Source organism: Falco naumanni, chromosome 9 (assembly GCF_017639655.2).
Source record: "Falco naumanni isolate bFalNau1 chromosome 9, bFalNau1.pat, whole genome shotgun sequence".
NCBI classification, from domain to species: domain Eukaryota; kingdom Metazoa; phylum Chordata; class Aves; order Falconiformes; family Falconidae; genus Falco; species Falco naumanni.
In genome coordinates, this window is record NC_054062.1 from 16,413,844 (window position 1) to 16,437,180 (window position 23,337).

The following is a 23,337-nucleotide window of genomic DNA, read 5'->3' on the forward strand; positions in this document are numbered from 1 at the left end:
GTGTGTGCATGTGTGTCATCAGGGAAGAAGTGTTCTCCTGTTACCAACACACAGGAGGTGTTGAGACCCTGCAGTTAACTGCAGATTAATCACGGCTGACTCAGTGCTGCAGGTGGATTCCATTAGACCCTTCAACAACAGAAAAGACACGGGGTAGTCCTCTGGTAGAAGAAAATCCCTGGGAAGAAATTTTCAGGGCAGCTAAGCCTGGGAAAAAGTCTTGGGAATGAGCAGGAAGTTTAAATGTGTTGTTTTAGTTAAGAAGACCAAACTTCAAGGAGGACTTTTCACTCATTTCAGGGAGCACGCTATGTTTTAAGGTGGGTAGGTATTTCACCTGCTTGCTGCAACTGCTGACTTAGTACACAAAGGAATGATGTAAGTATAACAATTTGCTCTTCTTACAAATAATTCCCTTTTGTTTGCCCTCATATGGCAGCCTACTGATGTTAAATATGTAGGACCTGTAAAGCACTTTGAGGTCCCAGAGAGGGAAAAGAAGTAGAGAAGTTCAAAACTTCCATTGCTAAGAACTCTTTTTCAGGACATAATTTTCTGGTATTTGCTGAGATTCTCCTTAAGAGAGTTGATAACTTCGCATAATTTCTGAGGTAACAGTCTCTGAGATCCTTGGAGACCTATAAAGAAAGAATAAATGCATGAATTATTTAAACCCAGGAGAAATACCTCTGAAGAAGCCTCATACTCAGACAATGATAAAAATCTCTTTTTTTTTTTTTCCCACTCTCCCAGTGCATTACAAAACCAGAAAGAAAGTTATAATTTTTAAGTTGCTTGTCTCCATTGCTAATGTTTCCTGGGTTCTGTCAAGCACGAGAAACACTGTTCTCTGCAGAGATGGCAAAATTATCCTTTACTCTCCTTATATTATTTATGTCCATTTCCAATGCATAAAAGTTGTTTGTGATCTTCAAGCACTGGACCTGTACTGAAAACACGAAAAGAATGCACATATTTAAGTCTAAAAATAGATGTCACATAGCCAATTTCCATTTCTAATATAACTCTTTAGTTTGAGCCCTGGTTTGTGTTTCTATGATTTTTGAACAGGTACTTCTCTAAGGGTCAGCTTGGAGGTTTCCATGAAGGTTTTGGAGAGCCAATGACAAATCTGAACCCAGCCCTCAGCGCTTAGTTCTAGAAGAGTTGCATGTGACTGGTTCTGTCCCCTGTGGAGCTATTGCTGAAGACAGTCTGAACCCTACCTAGGCTTAGGACAGGGCAATTGCCCTTCAGTGTGCTTGAGGTATCCCATGGCTATTTCAGATTAGAAGTGCCCAAGGATTTTGTGTGATGGGTGCCTTTGACATAAGAGTAAAATGGATTGCTTGCTTATAATTCGTGCGAAAGATGCTGAGAACCCGGAGTTTTCACATTTTTAAAAGACGGAATTGAAATCTAACCCAGACAGCTGACTGACGTCTTGAGACACAGGCAGTTTGGGTCAAGTCTGAATGACTGGCAAGTTTAATTATAGCATTTGATGACTGTTGTACAGCATTTAAGCCTCTTTGAACTTCACAATGGATGGCAGTGTTGAAAGGCTGTGAGACAAGTTCAGCTAAAAATTAACAAAAAAGATGATGTTTTCAACATTCTTAGTGGTACCTGGGGTTTATTTGAAGTCTGATATTGCATACAGTTCTACTGTATCTGTGACTCCAGGTTTCTGCTTGAAAAGTACCAGATTTGTATCAGAACAATGGACGATTCCATGGGCCTTTGCCTGATTTCAAACCCCTGCTCCCCTCTTTAGAAACACATTTCCTTTGCTGTCTTTTGTGTGATCTTGTTTATTACAGTAATGCAAGAAAAACAGTTGAGAATGAGGCAGAGGAGAGACTTTTTGCACCCCAAAATTGCACCCCAAGCAGAGGGTGGGATAAACCCATAGCTGGCTAGAGACAGCAACAGCACAGAAGCAATGAGAGTGGCAGTACCCAAGAGCTCAGTACCAGTGAGGTGTGTGTAAGGCTGTCAAGAGCTATCGGAGAAGATTCAACTCTTGTGTTGAGGCCAAATGCCACCTCGTTCTGAGGAGATATTCCATAAAAGTGAATGCGAAAGGTAAAAGACAGCACATAGAGCAGGACAGTGCCTAACTCACCCACCCTCAGAAAACCTTGAACATTTTGCGATGCAAAATTTGGGTTCAGGAAAGAAATGTGATGAATATTCATCTAGCTTTTAATATTTACATCATAATACTTTCAGCTTAATGAATTCTTCTCAAACCAAGAGAGCAGACAAAAACAGTAGCTTGAGAAAAACCTTCCAATTCACAGTAGTGGGTTTGAGCCCAGCTATTTGATTTCTGCAGTCAATTAATTCCAGTGAATTCCTGAAGAAGTCACTAATTGAAAAAATAACAGCAGCTAAGATAAAGTTAACAGACAACAAAGTTCAGTCTCAAAATTTGCATAGTCTTTCCAGAAAATGTGCAGTCTGGACAGTTGAAACAGCTACTGAAAGCTAGTCAAAGAGGCAGAAAGCAGAAGCTTGTTACGTGTCTAGACGAAACCAGCCTGTGCCTCACAATGACACAATGTTCAAAGCAAAGGCATCACCAGAGATCTGCCAAGGAAGAATTATTCAGCAAAAAATGTCAAAGAAGAGATGGCAATTTCAGAAAAAATAACAAAATGCTTCCTATTTCATAAACAGAAATCAGGGAGAAATTAAATCACCAAATTATCTCCTATAGTTTACCGCTGTAAGCATAAATGCTCTGATCCTCTTTAGCAAGTATGCAACTGGAAATGAGAAGCAGAAGATGAAACTGTCTCAGCAACAGAGGGAAAATACTTTCTTGCATTTTCTTTTGCAAGGGCAGCCAGAATATCAAGCCTGATGTTTAATCAGATGTACTGTTGGCTCAAGAGGGAGAATTGAGAGGGTATTTCAAATTACTGAAATCGGGGAAAAAAAAAAATCCCCCATAATGCTTGGAATTCCCTCTTTAAAAAACAGCGTAGGTCTCCTGGGCCAGAAATGCCTGGAAGAACATGTAATACAGATAGATGGCACACATGAGGATTAAGGTTCCGTATTAAATACACCATAGATCTGCACTGTTGTTCTGTGATAAACAATCATTTTTTAAACTCGCTCTCATCACTGCCTACAAGGAGAGGGGGTGCTGGAGCAGCCACCAGGAGCATAGCACAGATGCTGCAAATCAGAAATGTAGAAACAGTTTTCTGAGGCCAGAGGTTACAGCTCTAATGGCTTTTTCTTCAGCAGCAAGAATTCTGGACTTGTTTTTCTCAGATGTCTTTCTCCAACCCTACGTGGGTGGTGGGAGGACAGAGAAAAGGGACAAGGCAGAGCACATACAGGAGCTACCCACCATCCTCTGGGAGAAATACTTTTATGACAATATAGCACTCAAGGGGAGCTACTTTTGATAGCAAACTCCAAATGTAATGTTCTGAGCTTAAAATCTTCTAAAAGAAACAAAACCAAGGACTGAAAAATTTGTGGTAGAACATCCTCGGAGTGAGTGGACTTGGACAGAAAGCACAATACAGTGACGAGAGTGAGTTTTAAAAAAATATTATCACAGAACAACAGTGCATATCTATGGTGCATTTAATATGGAACCTTAATTCTCACGTGTGCCATTCATCCGTATCACTTGTTATTCCAGGCTTTTCTGGCCCAGGAGACCTACATTGTTTTTAAAGAGTTTGTCCTGCATCTACAATGCTTGATCTCAACATGAGGAGGAAAAGGAAAAGCGAAGGAACAGTATGGCCTCATAACCAAAATGGTACACGGAAAACAAAATGGATTTTCTAATGTAATATTCACTAAATCACAGACAGCGATGAGCAAAACCTACAGTACATGCAGCCACTGAGTGGTGGCTGTGGTTTAGTAAATGGGAATATGAGTCGTTTCTGGATTAACACTCTAACACAGTGCCAGGGGACACTGTGCTGCTGGAGATATCATTATTTCTCTGAGATGTTTTGTCATTTATATCGCACATTACATTCAAGAAGATGACAATGTCCCTATTTCAAAGAGGACCAAATCAAAAGGCCAGATTGCATCTTGACTCTAGAGGGGTATAAGATGGACTAAAATGTATCTGGTGCACCTTTGAGCAGAATTCACTTCAAGCACCGGGGTGGGCGAGTTGAGAGGGCATCTCCCCAGTGCCCACTCCACCAGCTAAGCAAAGAGAAGAGACGTGAGAAAGGCTCCTCTCTCCTCTTCTCACATGCCAGATTGTGCATAAGGGGTAGAGGACTAATAAGCTGCTTATTTTTGAAAGCAGGAAAGGCAGATTGGGTGTTGTATTGATGTACTGTATGCAGAGGTACAAAAGTTCTTCCACCTTCCCCTGTTCAGCTGTGTCCATATGTATTCCAGTCAGCCCCTGTTCAGAAAGAGAGAACAATAAATTATAGAATACCAATAAAAGGCAAGGAAAAAGCACAAATCCTGCCTGTTATAAGAACTCATAAAACTTTTCCTAAGACACAGCATGCAAGACATGATGTTTGACTCAAATTTCTGACTAAATAAATACATTCTGCCTACCTAAAATTCATTTCTTGTTTTGATTTGATGAGTGCATCATGCTTGGTTTCTATTTAGTGCAATCAAGAGTATTCTATTAAAACAGAATTTGCATGTGGTAAAATTCATTTAAGAAATAATGTGATGTACATATGTCTCCCTGGTTTCCAACAAGAACCCCGTGGCTTTCCCCCATGGCCTAAGTCCCCTGCAGAACACTGTCACCATAACGCTTCCCGGCTCTTCCAGCCTGAAATACTGCTACTCTTTTCCCAAGCACAGCAGTTTGCCCTGGGGGCTTCATTGACAGCTCATTGCGAAACATTTGGGAAAGATACCTGAGGATGTGGGACACCGGCAGCTGCAGAGGAGGGGAAGTGATTTTCAGGTGAGTGGGATGGTGATGCATCCCAAAGAATTGACACACAGCCTTAATTTGACCATTAGTATCTCACCAGTCCGAACTAAGGCGGATAATAATAGCATCAATAATTCTTGAAGAACTTATTACCCTAGATAATCATTTACATGCTTTTGTCTAAATATGATCCCAAGACACGTTCTGAAGTTATCATTTCCAACCAGACCATCTACTTTCCAACGTCAACAAAAATCAGATACGATGTGAGAAAGAAGTGCCGGCACTGTGTTAATTATTGCAGCACGCAGTCTTAGGGGGTCATTTAAGTAGTTACTTAAATTGTGTGCAGAGGTAACATGAACTGGGAATCAGACTAATGATTCTGCATGGACAGGTGATCCCCAACCTTCTCTGACCCTGGACAATAACTTGCTCAGCATTAAGTGTTGTGGGCAGTAGGATATTTAATGGCCTCCAGCTTTAATTTCCTCAGCAGTACAAGAGAAGGTCTCCCAGGCTTTTTGCTGCTCACTAACCCACGAGCTGTGGTGGATGCAGTATTATCTGACCTGGCTGCTGATTTCCCTGCCTGTGATGGTTCATGGGGGTGGGACGCCCAGCCTTGCGACCCTCATTGCCCGTGGGCTTCCTTTAGTTTTTTGTGGAGGTGAAGTTAATACCTGCGGTTCTGCTTACAGGTGTGCACATACACACACATGCGAAGCCTCCAGGTGTACCATCAACAAAATTATGTATCCACAAAACACCTGACAATTATTTTCAGCCTCTCATTGAAATCCAACAGGATTGCCATGGGCGGGTGGATGAGGTGGAAAATAATTTCCCAAAGCAGCTCGCAGCAAGATGGGCCAAGCGGGGGCTTGATGTGGGGGGTCTACAGCCACCCTCTCAGGTACAACATAAAATAATGACGATACTAATAACAACAATAGGCGTCCATAGGAGATGCCTCCTCTCCACAGCTCCAGTAGAGATCTCTCGCCCCTCTACAAATAAAAATGAGCTAATTGCCCGTGAGGGGATTTCGGGGGGGGAGGCCCGGCCTCTCCCCCCTACCCTCGGGCAGCCCCGCCAAGTGCGGGAGCCGGTGCCCTCGGCAGCGCCAGCGCCGGGTGACCGGCAAAGTGAGGTGGCCGCCCGCCCCGGCGGGGAGGGGGCGAACCCTGCCCTCTGCCCTCTGACCGCCGCGGAGGCCGCCGCCGCCGCTGGCAGCATGGGGAAGGCGGAAGCGGCGGAGCCGGCCCGTCAGGCCGGGCGGCGGCGCGGGGGGAGCGCGGCGAGAGGCTGAGGCTGAGGCTGAGGCGGGCGGGCGGGAGGGAGGGCAGCGCCGTGACGGCCGCGCCGGCCGCGGCAGCCCGGCCCGACACCCCCGCGAGGAGCGGGGCGGCGGCGAGCCCCCACCCCGCGCCGCCCCGCCGCCCCGAGGCACCGAGGCGTGCGGGGCAGGGAGGCGGCCTGCGGGGCCCGCGCCGGGCCGGGCCGCGCTGAGGGAGCCGCGGCGCTGCGGGCCGGGCCGGGCGGAGGGGCCCTGCCCGGGGGATGCCCTGGGGGCGGCGGGGAGCCGGGCCGGCGGCAGCGGCGGGAGGGGAGCGGGGCCGGCGGGCGGGGAGAGGCCGGGAGCAGGGGGAGTAGTGCCGGTGGTGCGGCGGGGGGGGGACGGCAGCCCCAGCCATGGAGCCGCAGGTAGGGCTGCGCGGGGAGGGGGGAACCTGAGGGGTGGGCACTGCCACCCGCGGCGGGCAGCGCTGCAGGAAGGACCGCGCTGAGCCCCTGGCAGGTGTCTGCCCTAAGTGCCCTTAGACTGCAGCTCGACGACTTGCAGGCTTGGTGTTTGTTATTGCTGCCGCGATCTTCAAAGATGATGTTGGCAGAGCAAGCCCAGAAGTGGTTCCCAACTCACGTGCAAGTTACGGTCCTTCAAGCCAAAGGTCTGAAGCCAAAAGGTAAAAATGGCAGCAACGATGCCTACACCATCATACAGCTGGGCAAGGAGAAGTACTCCACCTCGGTGGCTGAGAAGACCCTGGATCCCGTCTGGAAAGAAGAGGCCTCCTTCGAGCTCCCTGGATTACTCATGCAGGAGAATCCAGAAAAATACATCCTGTACCTGATTGTCATGCACAGGTCGCTGGTGGGGCTGGACAAGTTTTTGGGACAGGTGGCGATAAGTCTGAATGATGTATTTGAAGACAAGGAAAGACGGAAAACAGAGTAAGTGGTGGTTGGTTTTTTTCACTATAATTTGCATTCCTTGTACACTTATACTTGGAGCGGGTGGGAAGCAGTAGCCTCACTATCAGCATACTTCGAAATGGAATTAGGATGTTTCTCTCTTCTGTGGTGTGTTCAAAGCCCTTAACATATGTCATTGTGGCCTGACCTTTTCCAGGGAGGTTTACTGTAATCACAGTGGTCACCCTGCACGGGGAAGGACTGTCAATAACATTAACGTTTTTTGACAAATTCTTGTGTGTAACATGAACTCATTACATCTGTTTTTCTAAAAATTTGTCTTTGTTCTGCTCAGGGACATATCCCCATTCAGCTCCTACCTCAGCTTGAACCATGTATGAGACTCAGACCCCCTCGAAGCCTGGTGTCATTCTCTTTAAAAATGTTTTCCCTCTGTTGCTGCAACCAAGCATTTTAAAATATTTTATATTTATGTTTTCATGGTCAATGAACTGTGACTTAGTCAATGCTTACCACAACAGCACAGTGCTGTTCGGGTCCTGATTAGTCTTAGGCCGCAGTCCCGCAGGCTGCTCTGTACAGGAGGCCTCGGCAGAGAAGACTGAAAGTTCTGCTGTTGTAGTAGCCTCCGTCATTACCTACGTAAGCATTTGTCAAATAAAATTGCCATTTGCCAGCAAATTCTGGTACTGGAATATTGGGGGGGGGACAACCCAAAGGAAAAAAAGTATAAGCATCACAGCAGTTTATTAGGCTGAATTGTAAATATTTCTAACTCTCTGGGGTTTTTCAACTAAATCAGAAAAAAAAATATGATTTCTGGTTTGGACATGGTTGCACAAAGATTTCTGGTACCAGTGTAATTTATCCTCCAAAATGTATGGGAATAAACTGTAGGTGTACTGTGTACTGCAGGCATGCCTGTGACTGTGTGATTTGTGTGTGTCTTACCTATGCTTGTCCCACAGAAGTAGTCCAAGAACAGCATGGAGACCTCCAAGCCAGCTGTGTGATGTATAAGCGCTGACAAATCTTTCTGCAGTGGTTAAAAAGCCCCTGCCCCATGTGCCTTTCTTCCTCTAGTGTCTGTTCAGTAGAGTAGAAAGGTTCCTGTGCCCAAATCTCAGCTGTTAAAGTCTGATATTCTTTCCCTTAGTAATGGTGGGTCTGTGCTAACTTGCTGGACTAAAGTGACTAAGAGGCTGGTGGCATCGTTCGTCTGCTGCTGACTGTGCTGGGGAGGCGTGAACCTCCAGCAGACTCACAGCAGGCAGCTGGAGGTGGGAACCAGTACAGCCACACCAGCCAGGTCTTGTTGGGCAGACAAGTGTTTCTGCACAGACCATCTCAAAACCTGGTCCTGCTTCTATGTGCAGTGGCTGAGGTTGAAGGAGCACCAAAGACAAGTCAAAACTGTCTTCGCCTCGGTGTTTTGTGTGCGTGTGTGTTTGGGGTTTTTTGTAAACTATTTTTTTTGCAAAACAGTATGTTTATTAACCGTATAATAGGAGAGAACATGTCCATGCAGAATCTGTTGTGTGTTCATGGTCTGAAGTATTATACTTTTTAACTGCTTACCTTTTTAAGGACAAACCAGTTATCTTGATGCAAGACATGGTAGTGCCTGTAGCCTTAGGATCCCAATTTCTATTTACATTGATTCAGGAAGTTTCAGTGCTCTTTAGACATGCATCTTAAATATTCTTTAACCATCAGTTGTAATTATCTTGCAAGTCAGTAGCAGCTGCCTTGGTTTAAACACCTAGCTGCTCTACAGGAAAAAGGTGAATGAACGAAGTAGAAATGCTACTAACTGTAAGAACTTTGTAAATCTAGGTAGAAACATGTATGCCGGAACTGGAGGAAATAATGTAAATTATTCATGTATTACTGTGAGTAACACCACCTCTTTCTCTTTGAGGAACCATATGCTTTTGCACCAATTTTAGCAAAAGTAGTATTGGAGTCTTACAAAATTACTGCAAAAATTTGTAAGTGGGGTAATTAACGTAGTCCTTGTGCTACTTAAATAAACATTGAGATCTCTTCAGTATTTTCATATGAAGTTCTATTTAGCAGGGCTTCATAGGTGTTGTTTATTTTTCCATTGCTTTCCTCTGAAGTATGAGAGAGGAACTTTGGCGAAGCGTGCAGTGGTGCTTCCCTCCACCACTGCTGAAATTATCAGGGCTTCCCGAGGAAGCTGTGCTTTGCCTGCGAGCTGTACTGCAGAAGATGGGGGCCTGTGGGGAAATTTTTACACAAACAGCCTTAAGTCCTATTTTCAGAAGTTACTTGAGCATTTAAGATGCAAATCTTATTAAAAGTTGATGTGTGTTAGGCTTCTAGAGCTGAACGGACATACTTGTAAAAGTCTTATATAAGTATAAAAGTCCAGATAGGTGGTTAGTGGGAGTTTTGGCAGCACATATTCACTTAATGCCGATTTAAATTCTTACAAGAGAGGAGCTACTAAAAGTCCAATTTTCCTGGCCATGTCTTTAGTGCTTAGAAACCTAGAAAATCTCCTTTTTGAAACTCAGTTTTAATTCAGAGTCCTTAAGTGCTTAAATGCTTTTGAAAAGTTATTGTGGTTGTCTACTTGTGTGTCTTCATGCAATGTGGGTATGTCGTTGCTGTCTCCTTTAAGCGTTAGTTGGAGATGTGGATGCAGTTTTTTTATGTGTATGTACATACAAAGGGAGGAGGACAAACTTTCAAGAATATATTTGCAAATGCGATCTCAAACAAAACACTCCTTCTTTTTTTTTTTTTTTTTCCTTTTATTAAATCCTTTTTGATACTTAATATTCCTAGTCCTGTGTTGGCAGTAAAATAAGGGTAATATATTTGGACCCAAAGACCTTCTAGCCGTGACTATGGTGTGGGAACTGAGACACCCAATGCCTTTCAAGACCCAAGTCCAATGTCTTTATTACCAAAGCATTCTGATGGTTGAAAGCTATATTCATTGTTTCAGATGGTTGAAAGCTATATTCATTGTTTCAGAAACACTAATCTGTTTTATTAAGCAATGTTTTTACTTTCAAATATGTTCAACAGGCTTGTGGTGTTATTAAATCCAGAGTGATTTTCTTATGTTGATGTAACCTTAACATTTCTTGCTTTGTTTGGGGATGAATGGGATCCAGTTATTTGATGAAGTGTCTATTGGTAATATTTCTACTTTTTAATATATTTAATAGCTTCCTCTTTCCAACACAGCTGTACATATGGTGCTGTAAGAGACAGACTCAAGAGTCACCAGGGTATTGCAAAAAAGATATTTAATATTCTGCACAATGCTGAACCCTGTCAGCAATTCCCTAGTGCTTTTTTAGTAAGGAGGTATGAGAAGTGAAGGCTACCAGCTGATTTTGAATTCCTAGGAAGACGGTGGGGTGTGTGACATTTGGCTTTTTGTGTATTTTTTTTATTTAATAATTTACAATTTGGAAGAAATAAATTTAAAAATTTACTGCAGCTTCAGAAACATTATGTTAGGGAAAAATAATCCTTTCTGTATGGCTTTTTTTGTTACTTGTACATCTTAAGAAAAATACTCTCTGCAGTAAAGTTTTCAGGCAGAGGCCTCATGATAGGATTTGCGCATCTTGTGTTCTAATAAACTTCCTCTGGCACAAGACTTAATGAAATAAAGCAGTATATTTACTAAAATTTGATAATGAAAATTTTGTATGTACCATCATGCAGTCTCCTTTCTCTTTCTTTCTGAAACTGACATTTTTTTGAATTCTTAAAAATGAGAATTCCTGGAACGGTTAGATCCAGATGTAGCTCAGATGGTCCATAACTAGGTCTCTTCCAGAGACTTCAGCCAAAGCATCTGCAGGATCGTAGTCCATTTTTTTTCTGTCTTAGTGCAAAAATGCCCATCACACTGTGCTAACTTTGTAAATTTGTGTCTCTGGCATCTCTGCTGTAGTTGGAAATGGACAGGCTCTTTTAACTTCTGCTCTTTTCTCCAGAGTTGAAAACCAGGCTCCAGATGCGGAGAGTTTTTACGGAGTTTTTTTAACAGTTCAAAAAGCTAGAGAGATACTGCTTTATTTGAAGTATATTTAGCATAACTTTTTATATCATAGATTTCTAACATGGTTTTTATTTTTTGCAGTATAATCATGTGGGGTTTTTTTGTAATTCATCCTGAGAAATACACGACAATTTTGGGGATCTGCTGTTGCAGAATAAATATACCTCTTTCGCTTTTGCAGTTTAAATGTAAATGATGGTAAATTATTGTGTTGTTTTAAAGCATAAATACATTTTTGTAATAATTTCAATTCAGTTTCAATTCATAGTTGCCTTAATCCTGCTGATAGTCTGACAAGGTGTAACATCAAAACAACTTTTTGAATTATAACAGAATAAAAAATACTCATTTACTGACTTTTCTTAATTTACTGAAGTATTTTTCAGTAGTTTTTCGTAATGACTTTGCTTAGGTTTTTTTCTCCTGTGTGCTAAATGAACACAGCAATAGAAGAACACGTTTCCGTTAGCTTTCTCCATTATGTTACTTATTTCATCAGCATTTGCTTTGTCCTTGTTGTTCTCTAATTCCAGTCTATTTATTGTCCATTCCTTTATTAGCTTTCCTGGAGAGCTAATTTTATTGTATGTTCAGCTGATTTAAGATGCAGCACTTGTCTGGAATGTTATAAATTTGAGGAGGGCAGGCGATGGTAGATGATTTTTTTCTTACAGAAATGTTGTTGGAGGAGATGTCTTTTATTTGTGACTTAATTCTCCTTCTCCCTGATTTCTATAATACATCAACAAACACAGGCACAAATTGCAGCAGTGTTGTAAAAAATGCTTATTTAAACATAATACAGTGAAGGAATCTTGCCCTTATCTAAGATACTTCTCTGCTTGCATTGATCATATAAAATAGTCAAAAACAGCTGCTCAGCAAATAAACAAAAAGAATTAACGATTGACCATGATCCATACCCCTGTGTTGTAAGCTCTAATTCTTCAGTGCTGCTGTGCTTCCTGAAAGATACGAAAATTGTGTGACTTCTTCCCAGTTAATGTGAATTCCTTCTTGGCAGCCTTCCTCTTGGATATGGACAGGTTCCGCCTTTGACTGCCTCTGCTCTGTCCCCTCTCTCATCCGTAACAGCATAAGCAAGAGGCAGGCACTTGTGTAGGTGGCTTTAAATACAACTGGAATTATGAATTAGCAAACAACTAGTAAATAGATTGTATGTCATGGGCTCAGTGCTTGTTAATGAATAGTGCCTTCTTAAAAATAATTCTACAAAATGTAACACTTCATAAATATTATGTACTAATTTTGAGTCTTAAATTTAGTTTGAACCAGAAAAATGCATTTTAGGTGATAAAACTCAATAGTACTGGAAATGACAGGCTGTAACAGCAATTATCAAAATGTGTCTAAAGTAAAAGAAAAAACTCCTTCCGTTCTAGTCAAAAGTGGGAAGAGTAGTAACTTAGAAGTTTGTTAAAGGTGCAGAAATAATGAGCAGCCTAGGGGATCCATATGGATTTGTGCTGTTGCTTTTGTGGTACCACTCAGTAAAGGTAAAAAATAATGAAGGAAAGTTGGTAGTGAGGAACAGAAGAAAAAGATGGTTATGGGGGAAAAGAAAAAGTTGAGCCCAATTGTAGCTTTATGAGATTATAGCAGTATTTACATATTATCTAGTAATATACCCAGCATTTACATTTCGACAACAAATGCAAGCACATCCTCTGAGTAAGTCGTAATTCTGAGTCAAAGTCTGAGCACCATCTGGATTGAAGTACTTCTCCATTTTCTGTGCACACACACATGGTTGCGCACACGCCCAACTCAAATAACTGGCCTTCATTCTCCTACCTTCAATTACTTTGTTTCTAAAATAAAAGTAGTCACACATAGTCTTTAGCCAAAATAGTAAGTAATCTAAGACCACTTTAATTACTTTGATTCCAGTTGATGTTAGCTAACCCCTTGGGATGGGTGTTGTGCTAGGTGTAAGTTCCCATATGTTTTGTGGTATTACAATGTGACTCTGTAGTATTTATTTTTAAACTCTGCTTTGTGTACCTCATTTTGGTTGGTAATAGTATTCAAGAATGTCATCAGTTATTTTAATCAATAATTTCTTTTCTTCTTCATTTCCCCTCATATATGATGTAGCCAGTGGTCAGCCCCTTGCCCTAATTTTCCTCCTTACTGACTTTTTGGGGCAGTATTTCAGTATGGTGTCTGAATGATTTATCACAAAGCATACTTCTGCATTTTTCAAAGTGCATTTGCTACTAATGAAAATGTTAGACAGTTCTGGGCTTTGGATGTTGTTTTTTATCCATTTGCTGTGGACATTTATGTTGATGGGATTTTGTGAAGCAAGTTTCTTCAGTGTATCTAGCTTGACCATAGTTATCTAAGATGAAGAACCACTTATTTCCCACAACAGCTGATGGACATGTTCTGTCACTGAGATTTTGAAGCTCTTCTACAGGGGTATTTTTAGAAGTACCTGCTGGTGTAGAAAATTCTCATTGCTGTGTGGCAGACTAAAATTGCGTAGCAGATCAGGATGCTGATTTTACCTGTAAAATCAAGGTTAGAAGCCTTGTGGATGCTGTGATGATTATGTGGCCTTTTGCAGAATTCCTAAAGAAATTTGTGAATTAAAATCAAGATTGTGCAGAAATCTTTAGATGCAATCTGATTATTTCAGCAAAGCAAAATTAGATCAGCTCAATAAATGTTTACTGGCAGAGTGATGTATTTGAGAGGCAGCAAAATGAGTGGGAAAATTCCTTTAGGCTTTCCATCTTCAGCACTGGCAAGAAGATGGAGTCATAAGGTCATCTGTCATGCACAAGTTGAATGTGCTGGCTAGAAGATTTCTAATTCCTGTTGAAATTGGTAGACAACTATCCCAGTGATTTTGGAGGCTGTTAAAAGTTTTAAGTCTATAATTAAAATGTAATTAAAATTACATAGGGGTTTTTCTTACCCATGTTGTCAATCTGTTCTACTCAATGTCACGTCGTGAACAGAATGGGTTGAGTGATGCTTCTTCAAAGAAGAGAGAGGGCTAAGACTTGGAACTGTCAAATTCCGTGGCTGATATGGAGGGTAAGACATGATGACATTGGCTTCCTGCTATTAGGCGAAGAGAAACAAGATACTGGTTTCAAAATATTTGTTGAATGCAGGATAAAGGATGCAATTAGAATAGTACAGATAAGCAAAAGTCAGTTGGAAAGCCAAGTTAATGGGAAAAAAAATGAAAACAGAAAAAGGGGAGGAAAGTAACGGTTGAAGAAATGGTTTTGAAAACATAAGTATGTTTGTAGATTAGCTATTTAGATGGAATAGGCAGACCAGACTTTCATAACTTGCTCATTTGTAGTAAATTCAGATTTTTTTCCTTCACTCTTCCTGTCAGACCTTTATAAAGGTAAAGGGTTCAGTACTGCTAACGCTACACAGTTTACCTTAACAGTATGCAGAAGATGGTTATTGTCTTTCTTAGAAATGAGGGAGTTGGCTTTTTGCACCCCTAATAGAGGCATGGCCAAAATTTTGTCATGGTTAGAAAATAGCCGTATTTCTTGAGAGAAGGGTTTAGTTTTACGGGGCTGACTGGTCAGCAAGAATTTTCCTATTCAGCCTTGAATGTTGATCTTCTCTTGATGTGTTCAAAAACATTGTCAGCATACAGAGTGGCAATTTTATATAATACTTACAAAATAAAAATGATCAGAAACTTGTACAAGACAAGCAAAGCCCATTAGCACACTCAAAAACAGATGATAAAAAGAAGCAAGTGTTATTTCTGATGGAAACCATAGGGGAAAATTCAAAATTAGAGGGTGCATGGGGGTCGTTGTCCTACAGAACATTTGAAGGTGAGAGCAAGAAGTATGAATGTGATTCAGAAGGCAATAGAGCTTCCTTTGAAGTTGGGAAAATTTGCCAGACTTTGTACAAGGTCTGTTTAAATAAAGACTGTCTGCAAGACTGGATGTAATATTTGGTTATTAAATAAAAGGGCATCTGCTCTCATAAAAGCCACCCTGTTTTGTTCATGTATGTTATTGGCTATTTTCCTACTTTGTACAGGCTTTCTATAGAATAAGCTCATGGCAGCCTGACAAATGGAGCATTTATTGTGGCTAAAAGTACTGTAAACAAAACCAAAATAGCAAGTTTTATTGGCTTTTATAATACATTACAATTTTTTAAATTGGCAGTGGTATAGTGGAATTTAATATTTTAGTACCCAAACGTTGTTATCTGAAAACAGCGGACTTCATTTTCCAATTGTTTTTTCTATTATATACAGCACTGTTTTTCCTATTTGTTGCTCACGCCCATGTGTTGTAGAAACAGATTCTAATAAGAAACATTTATAGACTCAGTTGCTCATTCACGTGCAGCTCCACACAAATGCATTGCCTGCATTCATTCTCATCTGTTTAAAAAAGTAATTATTTGCCTTTGAATTTGAAGAAAATCATGATTTGAGTCTGCTTCTCATATTGTCTTGTTATGAGCTGAAGCATATGGAACCTTCATTATAACTAAACCAAGATAAACTCTCCAAGGTAACAAAGAAACCTCCTTGAAAAGCATATGAAAATTAAATATCTGTCTTTTTTACAAAGATTTGATCCAGCAATCGTTATTCAAATAGATATTCCACTGAAGTCCAGAGGAATTTTGCTGGAGTAAAGAGTTTATGATTAAATTCTGTTGGAATCACTAGTAGCATTGAACCAGGTCCCAGCAGGTATGAGGTCTAGTCCCTTGTGCCATTCTGTTATCGTCCTAAGGTAAGGAGAGTTTTCTTTGTTTTCCCAGCTTAACTTATTTTTAGTGTCAAGTTCTTCAAGGTCTACTTTGAAAACAAATGTGCAAGCTACAAAGGCAATGTATTAGCTGTGTGCTGGAATTCTCTCCTTCAGACTTGGTGAATGTCAAAATAGCATGTGGAGGTACACAGTTAGCAGGTGAGTACTGGTAGTGACACAGAGCACTTGTTGATTCATGATAAGAATGTCACTAATTGGGTGAAAGTAACTTTTAGAAGAAAAGGCTTTCTTCCACACAGCAAAAGCTTAAGGATTTTTGTCTCTATACTGTTTTAAAACAAGTTAGCAAGTGTCATACATCAGTTTAAAGTTTTGGTAATTCCTAAGTAGAAACATGAAAATTCAGCAGTCTTATCAGACATGCAGTATTAGTGTTTGAGACCTGTGAGGGAAGGGAAAGAGGCAGAAGGGGAATAGTTTTTTTTTTTTACAGTCTTAGAAGGAGCCCTTAAATCTGAACGTCAAAAAAGTGAGGTCCTTTCTGCCTGTTAAACCGCTGACAACACTCATAAGCCTTATTTATATTTATGTTTAGTGTCTGTCTAAAGGAGTCATGGGGAGGACTTTCTCAGTTTCAGGGTGGGTTTTGGTTTGGGATTTTTTTCTGCACAGGCAAGATCTATCTGTCTGAACAAGGATTTGCTCGTTATGGCTGTGTAGTGTTTTTATTTTTTTTAAGAAAATATATGAACATATTTTATTTTAAAGAAGAGTTTTGGAAAAAGTAGGCTATCTTCCAGGTTTTGTGATATTATATATCACAAAAAAAGATTTGCTTTTGGTTCTGTTGTGTGTGTTTTCTGTAACGATCCTATAGATGACTTAAAGTATTTCTGGAACCAGTTACTAAGAAGTGAAACATTATTAACTAAAAGGAAAAACGATCCATCTTCTTCAAACACATAACATATTTCAGGTTTTGCATTTCATTTAAAATACATAAATGAAGTTACCTCACAACAGAAAAAAACTTTCTTCCTAAAGGCTTAATTGTCCTCCTGCCAGTTCAAACTTCTTGATCTACTGGTCTAGATTCATGTTGTCCAGTGCCAGGACAGAGAAGGTCTGATATTTTTTAATATTCTGGTTTAGTATGGGATGTAAAACCTTTTGGACATCACAAAGCAACAAAAGTCATAATATTCTTTATTGTTTCGTTATTTCTTTGGCAGGTCACTTTTAGAAGTATTTTCTCAACTCAAAAAATAGTATCTCTGCCTGAAAATTTGATTTCAGCTGTCACCTTTAAAAATACTTATGAAATCTGAAAGGAAATTGAGGGTTATTTTTCTCCTTTCCTGACCTTGTTTTCTATATTTGGCAGTATTGAATAATGTACTCATAACTGCATAATCAATTTTGCATCTGTGTTGATAGGCTATTTAATTTCTTAGTCTCCAGTTCAAAAGCTACTTTGTCATGATAACGCACTGTTGTGTTAGTATGTGTGCATGCATTTCTCCTGACAGTGGGTTTAGAGAACTTCAGCAGAGCTGGCAGATCTGAAATATGCCCTTCTGCCCTTTTTGAAATAGGAAAAGACTATTGAGGATGGGTGTGGATAAGGGATTGGCTGTTCATTTAGGTGAAGCTGTGGAAGGAAGATTGAGCAGTAATTCTGGAGATGCTTCCATGGGACAATAGAGCACAGTAGAGAATGAATAAGACTCTTGATTAATGATAAAGCCTTTGTTGGACCTGGCAAAGACACACACTTGGGTTTTTGAAACATATGATCACACCTTTGACCTCTTTTAAAGGAGTGGGGATTTATGTCAGTGTTCCAAAGCCTGTGGAAGTACTTCTGAAGTTAATCCTACTGGTGACCTGCAAAAGAGGGGGTGGCTGTTAGATACACCTGGGTGTTCCTGTTCTGCCAATGGTGCTTGTGGAGTTACCATCAACATCGCTACCAGTTGCGGAACTGAAATGGTCGTTGACTGTTCAGGGCTCTCAGATATTTCTTTGCTAGGCTAGTGCAGTTGTCATAAATCTTAACCAGTGGTTAGAAGAAAGGGACAGGGGAAAAATATTTGCTAGCGTATAAACCTGGGCAAAATCAAAGGAGAAAAGATTACTCAATGAAATATTTGCCACACAGTATACATTCAGGTAATATACATAACTGCTAAATAAAGGCCACTTGAAAAATATTATGTTCTTTTTAATAGCAAAATAAGATGTATTTGTATTTTTAATCAACATTGGATACAAATTCTGCTGAGCCCAAGCTTTGATGAAGTTCAGTGAGTTTCCACAAAGTTGATTTTGGCTCTCAAAAGAGGTAAACACTGCAAAGAGCTTCACACTTGCTTAATTATTAAGTTTTCTCTTCAAAAACATATACAGACAAAAAAGTTTCTCAGTACAGGAATGTTTTAATTTTTTATATGGAATTTGGTTTTGATATTTTAAATTATACTTGTCAGATACGTTAAACAACTAACCAAAGTTTAATGACTAGCCTCTGGAAAACACATCTTGCTCTTTTTCTCCTTTCAGGTGGTTTCACCTTGAGTCCAGACAAGGGAAGAGAACTAAAGACAGAGGAGAAATAAAGGTCAATATTCAGTTTATGAGAAATAACATGACAGCAAGTATGTTTGATTTGTCAATGAAGGACAAAACCAAATCCCCTTTTGCTAAACTAAAAGACAAAATGAAGGGTCGAAAAACCGATGGAACATTTTTGGATACATCCTCTGCAATCATCCCAAGTACTCATATACCCGATGCAAATGTTGAGTTATGTAGTGGTGAAGTACAAATGAAGTCAAAACCAAAAAAACCTTTCCTTTTGGGACCTCAGCGGCTATCCTCAGCTCATTCGATGTCAGATTTAACGGGATCGCATGTCTCTTCAGAAAAAATGAAATCCAGTACTGTTGGCTACTCTCATCTTTTCAGGCGTCAGCTAGAATCTTTTGGTTCAGTTGATGAAGGTGGTAAGTAAAGCTCGTGACCATTATAGTTACAGTGTACTGCTATTAGAGCATTCAAAAGTCTGTTTCTTTAGTTTATGAAGCAATTACAAGGCCAAAAAGTTAAGAATTATTGCTGGCCCGGTTTTGGTGGTGGGTTTGCTTTTTTCTTTGGTTTTCACTTCCATTAGTTGGTGATAACTCATAAATTACTGGTTTTGAGCATATTGGTCATAATGTGGGGTATCTTACGTCCTCACTTGAGAGTTTGTTGTAGTGAAGCACTGCATTCTAGAGGGAACTCTAGGCAAAATAACATCTTGTGAAAAATGAAAATCTATTTTAAAAGTTGAAAACTATCACCAAAGTTTTAAACTTGATTTATACAAAGAACTGAAAATACTTTACATTTTTCGAAGTTATTATGCAGTGATAGACTACTGTCGCTTTCTGGAATGGCACACTAGTCATATCTATCTTCTTCGTAGAATTTAAGTTTTCACATAGGAAATGACAATTTGCTGTAGTGTCTATCCATAATAATTTCTGAACTATGAAGTTAAGGCCACAGCGGATCATTTTTTTTAAAATAGCTACTCTGCAGCGTTTTGAACTGAGACTCAATTGCAAAGCTTCTAGACCTAAGCTAAAATGGGTTCTCTGCATGTCATAAACTATGATATAGTGTCTCATTGATAATATACTAATGACAGATTGTTTGCAGGGAGTCTAAAATCTCCACATAGAAGAACATTAAGTGTTGATACTTCTAAAATGAACCAGCTTGACAGCACAGTTGATGAAACTGCACTTGAAGCACAGAATGACCCATTTACCAATGTGAGTGCTTCGTTACCCCAAAAATTTGCTACACTGCCAAGACAGAAGAATCCATTTGAAGAAAGCCCAGCAACATGGGATCAAAACATAAGTCTGTTTTCCAAACCTGTCGAAATCAGGAAAGAAATTAAAAAAGAGAAAAAAGAGAAAGTTAGTCTTTTTGAAAGAGTGACTGGAAAAAAAGATAGCAGGAGGTCAGATAAACTTAGCAATGGGGGATCAGACAGTTCTACTGACTTGAAATCACCTAGTGCGTTTGGTGAAACTCATCAGGAGAGTTTTGATTATGATTCGACTAATCCGTTTATGACAAACTTCAAGCCTTCAAGCATGTTGCCATCTTCAAGGTAGGTTTTTGCTGTATTTCAATCTGATATCTTGAACATGTTATATAAATGAAAATGTGAAGTGTTGAGGAACACAGCCTTTGTGATTTATATACGTTTATATCATTGCTTATCTTTCTAAGTAAAAGCTATGAACTTTATATATAGCTTGATCTTTTCTTTATTCATTTTGAAGTCACGTTTATATTATTAATATGTACTGTGAATGTTCTTGGGTACCTGCATTTGTGTAAGATCTTGTTCATGCTTCAGGATAGGTTCTTCCTGAAAGTTGTCCGCTTTCACTGAACACTCATTGCTAATTATTACACTGCCCTCAGTTGGGTTTTTAGAGGGAAAGGTTTCATGGCTAAAGAAAAATGAAATGGAATAAATAAAAGGGTGAAACAACTGTGAATAATAAGAACAAATCCTTTGGATATCACTATTTGGGAAAAAAAAAATTTAGAGTCTGTATGTTAGAGCACAAGAATTAAAAACCATTGTGTTTCTAAATGGGAGCACCCACATGGGCAGTTACCACACTTGAATTTGTTTGATTCACTGTAGCTTTGCTGAGTTGCTATGTATTCAAGTCAGCGTACAAGGCAGCAGTTTGTGTTAAGCAGAGTGAATTGGGTTATGGGGCTGATAAGAAACTTTGATTTAAATAATCCATTTTGTTCTTTGTTTGTCAAAGTATACTTGTCCTTCAAAAAAAAAAAAATTGTATCCCACAGTTAGTTTCCTTTCTGGTTTTTGTTTGCTAGTCAGGAAGATACACTATCTCTCTCTTTATATATATACATGTGTGTGTGTGTGTATGTATATATATATATATAAACATATACACACACCCCTTACATATGGTGTTCCCAATAGATAAATGTTTAAGCAGTTAATTATTTAACGTTTATTGATTTGCATTTTTCCCCCCTGTATATTAATGCCAGAAATTAACAGTCCATGTTTCTATTTAATGACATAAGTTTGGTAGAAATTTAATTTAAAATCAAAATGCTTCAAACTTGAATTTTAAGGTTTTAAAATAAATCACAGTTTTAAATGGAAAACAGGATTCTAACAAATTTGCTTTTTCTGTCTGTTAATTCCTTAATGACACAGTATTATTTTCTTAAAAAAAAAAAAGTTGCTTTTTGTTTTCTTGTCCTTTAAGATTTTAGAACAGTTTGATCTTATTGTATCCCAACCCAATTTTAATCCTAAGTTAAAATGCATGCACTCCTGATTTAAACTTATAATCATTTTCTCAACAAAACTAATCATGAATGTGAATTTGATAAATGAACTGAAATGCAACTGCTATAGAAAAGATTTTGTTGCTAGAAGCTCAAACAGACTTCAGTGAATTATCTTCTCAGAATCTTCTATGAGTCAAGTCATTTCCTAGTGTCTTAAATAACATGTTTACAGACAGTGTCTTAGAATATTATTTATTTAATAAATGATTTATCTAGATTAGAGTAAGGTTAGGATGTAGCTTGGTTTGTCAGAAGTTAAACTTCCATTTAAATAATCTCCTTTAAAGAGAAGCCATTTAAATAACAATTAAAATTACATAGCATTTATTTTATTTTAAATGAAAAAATATTCAGACAGATGCTAGATACAAGTAGTGAGATCTTTTGAAGTTCTTGCATGCAGCAGATCTTGATAAATATAAATCTTTAGTGGTAATCATGATGGACTTTTTTTTTCTTTATTTTGTAATTAAAAAGCTCATCACAGTGCCCATTCAGAAGGACTGTAGTCATTTGTTCCCTCTTTGTATGAGCCTCTTTTACTAGTTCTTGACTTTTATGTAAACATAAACTTTTGATAAGACAAACAGATATTCTGTTATTTTCACAAAGCCAAAAACAGTAAACATTTTGACCTTTTCTGTAAAACAACTATTAATGGAATAATATCTAGCATGCAATAATTTAAGTTAGAAGCTCTTGATTTTTGTATGCTCCAGTATTATGTTCTGTGAGAACCTTTTAGAATAAGTTCACTTTCTTTCAAATACATCTTGTACAATGATTTTCTTTTGAAGTAGAAACTAATACAAAATGTGCATATTTAATAAGTTTACAGTTTAAGTTTACCTTTTATCTGTGGAGGATTTGTTGAATAGAATCCATTTTTAATTTTTCAAACTAGTAATGCTGTGAAGAAAGAATTGTATAAATCTGTGGGCACAAAATAAATGAGGTTGAGTAACAAATTCAGCATGCAGAAAGCATACACAGGGAATTTGGGTTTTGAGTTGTTTTTTATTTACTCAACATGCTATTAAGCTCTTTTGGATGGATACAGTTTCTAAAGTAAACCAGGCAGTATCTGTTTATTAATGTGTGTCCAAAATTAGTGTTCTGCTGTGGATGAGGAGTTTGCTTTGCAGGTGGTTCTCCCAGTTAACTCCACTTGGTTTGAGTGATGGAATGGTCCCGAGGCATGTGAACTGGATTACTTCCTGATGAAACTCAACTGGAAGATGTATTCCAGGAGCACATTGTAGCCACAAAAGGGCATTCAGTCTGTGGGAACAGGCTGGAGATAATGCAAAGTGGAAGAAAAGAAACCCCACATGAACCCTCTTCCCTACCTCAAAAAGATTGACCAAACTCGGCTCCTCCGTGTGTGTAATGTGAAGGTCAGGTTCTTAGCACCAATGAACCTATGTCTGTAAAGTTAATGGGAGTCTTTTCAGTGACTTTAGTGAGCTTTGGGTTAGCCTCAAGTCCATCCTAATTAATTGTTTGATAATGTTGACTAAGCAGTAATGATTTGCAGGGCAGCAGCTCGTAACAACATCACTAACTCATGGCTAGGTGAGTTGCAGAATAGAGTTGCTGAAGAGCCCTTCAACCAACCAGTCATTAAGTGCTGATGGGCTGTATGCATACTCTGGCACTAATTACTCTTACTTATTAATTGAAAGAATGATAAATACCTCTTCCACGTGTTTCTCAGCTGCTGGTACAGAAAACGTAGAAGTGGTTCAGCAACAGTTGTCCCAGGATTATCTGAAAATTATTATTTTCATTAATATTATCTATTATTTTTACTTCAGGCAGGTTTAAAAAGTATTTTGGAAAAGCAAAACAAACCTGCCTGGTTTGTGTATAATACTAGTTGTCAGGAAATCACAAAATATGGCCCCCTAATTTCTATTAATCTCTGCTCTGGCAAAAGCTTGTCTATGGCTTTGGTTAAATCTCTTAGTCTCCCTGCTCTTGATCTGTAAAATGGG

The 23,337-nt window shown here is 39.2% G+C and overlaps 1 protein-coding gene across 1 annotated transcript in view; it reads left to right on the forward strand.

The window, feature by feature from the left end:
• Positions 1 to 6,592: 6,592 nt before the first annotated feature.
• RAB11FIP2 (RAB11 family interacting protein 2) overlaps positions 6,593 to 23,337 on the forward strand; it is a 34,173-nt gene continuing 17,428 nt past the window's right edge. Inside the window, exons 1-3 of the mRNA XM_040606751.1 lie at positions 6,593 to 7,144; positions 18,494 to 18,936; positions 19,637 to 20,099. Coding sequence (XP_040462685.1) covers positions 6,792 to 7,144; positions 18,494 to 18,936; positions 19,637 to 20,099 — 1,259 coding nt within the window. The 5' untranslated portion in view covers positions 6,593 to 6,791. The remainder of the gene's footprint in view (positions 7,145 to 18,493; positions 18,937 to 19,636; positions 20,100 to 23,337) is intronic.